General features: G+C 42.8%; 1 protein-coding gene across 1 annotated transcript in view; it reads right to left on the bottom strand.

The window, feature by feature from the left end:
• LOC143283824 (uncharacterized) overlaps positions 1–5,927 on the bottom strand; it is a 19,651-nt gene extending 13,724 nt beyond the window's left edge. Inside the window, exons 1-2 of the mRNA XM_076590198.1 lie at positions 5,800–5,927; positions 927–1,042 (exon numbers count right to left, since the gene is read on the bottom strand). Coding sequence (XP_076446313.1) covers positions 927–1,042; positions 5,800–5,882 — 199 coding nt within the window. The 5' untranslated portion in view covers positions 5,883–5,927. The remainder of the gene's footprint in view (positions 1–926; positions 1,043–5,799) is intronic.
• Between the last annotated feature and the right edge of the window lie 437 nt (positions 5,928–6,364).

Below are 6,364 nucleotides of genomic sequence, written 5' to 3' on the forward strand. Positions count from 1 at the left end.
ATTTCTCCGTGTGAAATTTGGGCTGCTCTCCCCAGGGAGAGCTCGTCGCTACACTGACAGCGCCACCCATTTTTTCGCTTTTTTTCTGCATGCAATTTTATTTGTTTTCCTATCGAAGTGAGATTTTTCTGCAGAATTTTGCCAGGGAAAATCCGCTTGTTGCCGTGGGTTCTTTTACGTGCGCGAAATGCAAGCTGAACCACGGGACCTCGGTTTATCGTCTCATCGATAGGGGAAGAAAGTTGAGCTTATGTTGCTTTGATTCCATATGAGTCATGTTGATTGAACCCCCCCTCCCTCCGCCCCCCCCCCCCGCCCCCCACTCCACCTCCAGGAGTCTGGTAGAAAACAGAAGACGAAGAAGAAGAGAAAAGAACGGCAACAGTTACAGTTGCATCAGGAATCATATTGTAGCAGTGATAGTCGCGGTAACAGAAAAAAAAGAGGGAAAAGGGCTACCCGTTCTACTACACGTTTACTAAAGTATACTTATATCAACGAGGGATACCACTCACAAAGAAAATATATATCTATTTTAAAGGTGGCACGTTGTACACTGGAATGTATTCGTCGGCTAGTTACAGTACGTAGCGACAGTGGATTTTACAGTATTCAAAATTAAAACCCAGCATGCCTGTATGTGCATTCTTGCACATATTACGAAAGTGTTTGCGTATGCAGTGTGGAAAAAAACAAAGAAAAGAAAGTAAGTAATGTCTTCTAGTAAAAATAAATTGCCGTGAAACTGGCTGTTTTCCAAGGATATCGTTTTATCAAAATGTAAAGTCGTTTTTAGGACCTTAATCATGAAAAAAACATTACAAAGTATAAACAGATGAATAAACGAATAAAAGAAATACACAACTAAATGAATGAATGGAGGAATGGAGAGACAAACAGATGAAAAAACAAAAAAAATCAGGAACCATCTCTGATGATGAGTCGATCACGTGAGCAGGAGAAGCCTGACGGAGTGATCCAATCAGTGACTCTCATTCCGATGACGTCACCCTCGTCCGCTCCTCGGATCACCCAGGCACACCTGAAACAGTGCAGTGTCACAGCTGGTTTGGGTCAAATCGAAAAAAAAAAAAAAAAAAAAAGTAAGGAAGGTCCTGGAGAAATGGGAAGACATACTGATTAAATTGCCCACGGGCGCAACAGCCGAGTGGTTAAAGCGTTGGACTTTCAATCTGAGGATCCCGGGTTCAAATCTCGGTAACGGCGCCTGGTGGGTAAAGGGTGGAGATTTTTTCCGATCTCCCAGGTCAACATATGTGCAGACCTGCTAGTGCCTGAACCCCCTTCGTGTGTATACGCAACCAGAAGATCAAATACACCCGTTAAAGATCATGTAATCCATGTCAGCGTTGGGTGGGTTATGGAAACAAGAACACATCCAGCATGCACACACCCGAAAACGGAGTACGGCTGCCTACATGGCAGAGTGAAATCGGTCATACACGAAAAAGCCCACTCAGGTAAATACGAGTGAACGTGGGAGTTGCAGCCCACGAACGAAGAAAAAGAAGAAAAGTAACTTCTGTTTCCAGTGGGTTGCGCGAGCGCAACACACACACACACACACACACACACACACACACACACACACACACACACACACACACACATCCATTCATTTATGCATTTTTTATGCATTATTTACCTTTTCTCTTTTCTCTCCCTCACCCCTTTTAAAGTTAAAAAAAAATCGTCTGACATTACTTCAAGGTGAAACGGCGCTAAACTAAAGAACGAACACACAGACAGACAGACAGACAGACACACACACACACACACACATGCACACACACACACACACACAAACACACACACACATGCACACATGCACACGCGCACACACACACACACACACACACACACACAAAGACCGTACTCACACACATTCCCGTCTAAAAAACACATAACCAGAAAGGATATCAAGAGAAAGAATGCACACAAGGTTTCATTCCTGAAGAGAAGCACTTCCAGCAGTAAACTGGCGCTGATGAACTCTGAGTTCTCTTGAGCGTGTTGCTCTCTAAGCGCTGACAGGGCCACCCCTTAACACCCACACCTGTTCTTAATTAACTGACATCATCATCATCGTCGTCGTCACCACAATCATCGTTCTAGTTCCTCTGTCTCTGTTGAAAATGTCTAAGTTTTGTTGTTGTTGTTGTTGTTGTTGTTGTCTCCTTTGCCATGAAAGTCTAGATCGACCGAAATTGTATCGGAAGGCAGCTCAGGTCTTCACAACAGAGCTTGCGGCACTGCTTCTGGCTTTGAAATAAACATACATGAATAGATAAAATGGCGCCTGATGGGTAAAGGGTGGAGATTTTTCCGATCTCCCAGGTCAACATATCCGCAGACCTGCTAGTACCCCACATCGTGTGCATACGCAAGCAGAAGATCAAATACGCACGTTAAAGATCCTGTAATCCATGTCAGCGTTCGATGGGTTATGGAAACAAGAAGATACCCAGCACGCATACCCCCGAAAACGGAATATGGCTGCCTACATGGGGAGGGGGAGGGGCGGGGGGGGGGGGGGGGGGTGTAAAAACGGTCATACACGTAAAAGACTACTCGTGTATAAGCAAGTGAACATGGGAGTTGCAGCCCACGAACGAAGAAGAGTGAGACGAAGAAGAAGAAAAGCAATTTGTCTTCTTCGATTCTCCTTTTCGCTCGTTGAGTGCAAGGAGCCATGACCACCCATCGACTGAAATTTTTTTTATAACTGATTACACCCTGAACAACGTTACTGATGTCAAAATCGTATGCGTTTCTGTCCAGCGTTAGATATAATTTTATGTTATCCCGGGCATTATCATTGGCTCATGAGCCGTTCCTGAGCGTAAACTATGAACTCAGTGCTGAAAATCAACCAGCACTTCTGGCAATGTGTTTCTCTTCAGACAGGAACCAATCCTTTTATCTTGTCATGTAAGTCACACTATTTTTCCCCATGATGATAACTGTCATAATTGTTGCTGCTGCCCTTGTCGCTATTTTTTTTTTTTTTAAATAATTTTTATTGTTTAAAAAAAAAATTATTTTATATATTATCGTCATGATCAAATCTTTATAGATGCTCTCTGGCAATATCTGCATAGAAAAGCGTGAGAGGAAAAGCAGCAACAAAAAGCAGCCGTTAATGTGAGAAGCCATTTACTTTAGGCGAAGAATAATCGATGAACATGAAAAACAACAACAAACAAACAAACAAACAACAACAGATAAGTGATACTGAACAGAAATACTGACGTTGGGCTTTACTTTTGCTTATTCAGGAGCGTTTTTGTTAAAAAAAAAATAAAAAAATATTGACATGGAAAACAGAAAGAAAGTGTTGTGGAGAAGGAGAGAGGCATATCCACAACCTTGGGGAAACCCCAGAGAAAAAACAATACTGTTTCGTCCCCCCCAAACCAGAGTGAAATATGATAAAGGATTTATATTGCGTGAGACGACAAAGTTTAACACAAGCAGTTTTATCAGAGCGTTTGCGCCATGTTCGTTTTCGTTGCGTCGACTGCGATTCGTTATTCTTGACTTAATCTCCGTGGTTTTTTTGTTTTTTGTTGTTGTTTTTTTTGAGGGGGGGGGGGGGGGGGGGGGGAGCAACATGCAAAAGATTACAAGTGCATACATTATTGCTTTTCCCATTGGTTTCAACAAAGCAAAGTGCCTTCTCATGTTTCACACAGCGTGGTTCGCAATGAAGCCATTCTGAGTTCGGTGGGAGCTTAAGATTGATGTGTGTGTTTTGTTGTCGCTTCTACGGTGTTTTCGCACTGGGATTACGTCTGTCGTTTAGTTCACCGTTCACACTGAAGGAACCGATGTGATGTGAATGTGTTAGTGCAGGAGACATTTGTTAGTAGTAGATAAAAGTGATTTCTTTCGTAAATCGGAATTTAAACAGGAAAACCGGCAACGATACTCGTTATCTTCAGGAAATGGAAATCGTTGCCTTTGAATTCATTTTTCTTTCTGTCACTGACTTGATGTAGGCTTTGTGGTGGAATGTAATATGTAAGTAATGGTCGTCCAGTTTGAAAAGATCTCTCTTCTTATATTTAAAAAAAAAAATTTCTCTGCAGTTGGTAAACGGAAGTATCAAACTTGACGAGCCATTTCGGGGGCGATTTCATTATCACTGGCTTGGGTGTCTGTAAGATCTCTAGTTCTCCTAATCCATTATCACTGGCTTGGGTGTCTATAAGCTCTCTAGTTGTCCTAATCCATTATCACTGGCTTGGGTGTCTATAAGCTCTCTAGTTGTCCTAATCCATTATCACTGGCTTGGGTGTCTATAAGCTCTCTAGTTGTCCTAATCCATTGTCACTGGCTTGGGTGTCTATAAGCTCTCTAGTTGTCCTAATCCATTACCACTGGCTTGGGTGTCTATAAGCCCTCTAGCATAGTTGTCCTAATCCATTATCACTGGCTTGGGTGTCTTATAAGGCCTCTAGTACTCATCTGTTACCACTGGCTTGGGTGTCTCTAAGCTCTCTCGTTCTTCTCATCCATTATCACTGGCTTGGGTGTCTATAAGTTCTCTCGTTCTTCTCATCCATTATCACTGGCTTGGGTGTCTATAAGCTCTCTCGTTCTCCTAATCCATTATCACTGGCTTGGGTGTCTATAAGCCCTCTAGTTGTCCTAATCCATTATCACTGGCTTGGGTGTCTATAAGCTCTCTCGTTCTTCTCATCCATTATCACTGGCTTGGGTGTCTATAAGCCCTCTAGTTGTCCTAATCCATTATCACTGACCTGGGTGTCTATAAGCCCTCTAGATGTCCTAATCCATGATCACTGGCTTGGGTGTCTATAAGCCCTCTAGTTGTCCTAATCCATTATCACTGGCTTGGGTGTCTATAAGCCCTCTAGTTGTCCTAATCCATTATCACTGGCTTGGGTGTCTATAAGCCCTCTAGTTGTCCTAATCCATTATCACTGGCTTGGGTGTCTATAAGCCCTCGAGTTGTCTTAATCCATTATCACTGACTTGGGTGTCTATAAGCTCTCTTGTTCTCGTTCATTATCACTGGCTTGGGTGTCTGTATGCCATCTAGGTCTCCTCTGGTGATTTTATGATCTTTTTATCCTTCCCCCGGATGAATTTATTTGTAAGAGTTATTCTTCTTTCATGCATCAAAACGAGATTTAAACACATATTTCCTTTTACTGGGAGGGGACACTTGATTTACGATTTTATGACTGGATATTTTGCGCATTCCGTTGAGGTGACATCAGCTTGAGGGCTTATGATAAAAGTGGCAAAGGATGTGCATTGAAGGGGCGGACAATTGGTTTCTATTATTAGTAAATGATAAGTAATTATATATATATATATATATATATATATATATATATATATATATATATATATATATATTCGATCGCTGAGGGTTGTTTCAAGATAAGGACAAGTTCTTTGTAATTTATTATCATTATTGTTTATCATTATCATCATCATTTGCGTTATCGAGGTGGATACCCCATCGAACGCTGAGCCGGATGAGCAAGATGTCTGTTGATAGAGTTTAGAGTTTGAAGAGATTCATTACTGTAAGAATCAGTCAAAATCATCAGAATGCAAATGTGGCCACACACACACACACACACACTCTCTCTCTCTCTCTCTATCTCTCTCTCACAGACACAGACAGCCCCCCCCCCCACACACACTCTCTCTCTCACTCACACAGACACAAACACACACACACACATGCTGGGGGGGGGGGGGTGTGGGGATGGGGTTGGTGGTCAGGACCGTACTCACTGCGGCTCAGTTGAACCATTGTAAACGAGAGCCTGGAACGAGGAGGTGGCCACCAGTTCCTTGGGCGTGCAGGACTCCACCATGCTGGAGGCAGTCAGCAGTTTCCACACTCCCAACAATGCCCAACTTTTGAGCTTCCTCGTCGTCTTTCTCATCATCGCTATCATCATAACAGCAGCACCAGAGAGGACCACACGGCAAGATAACGCTGAAAAATAAAGACAGAAAGAAACAACAGCAGTGGTGAGGTTGACAGAACAGGCACTGAACTCTGTGTGTGTGTGTGTGTGTGTGTGTGTGTGTGTGTGTGTTCGTTCGTCTTCAGTTTAACGCCTTTCCACTTGAAGTGATATTAGACGAAAAAACAAAACAAAACAAAACAAAAAACAAACAAAACAAACAAACAAACATCCCCCCCCCCCCACAAAAAAAACCAACAACCGTGGGGGTAGGGGTTGTGGGAGGGGGTGTGGGGAGTAAAAGTGTGTGTATGTGTGGAGGGTGAATAGGGAGAGACAACGCTAGGGAAAATGGAAACGTTATAAACGCCAACATCAAACAACTA

This window comes from Babylonia areolata, chromosome 7 (assembly GCF_041734735.1).
Source record: "Babylonia areolata isolate BAREFJ2019XMU chromosome 7, ASM4173473v1, whole genome shotgun sequence".
NCBI classification, from domain to species: Eukaryota; Metazoa; Mollusca; class Gastropoda; order Neogastropoda; family Buccinidae; genus Babylonia; species Babylonia areolata.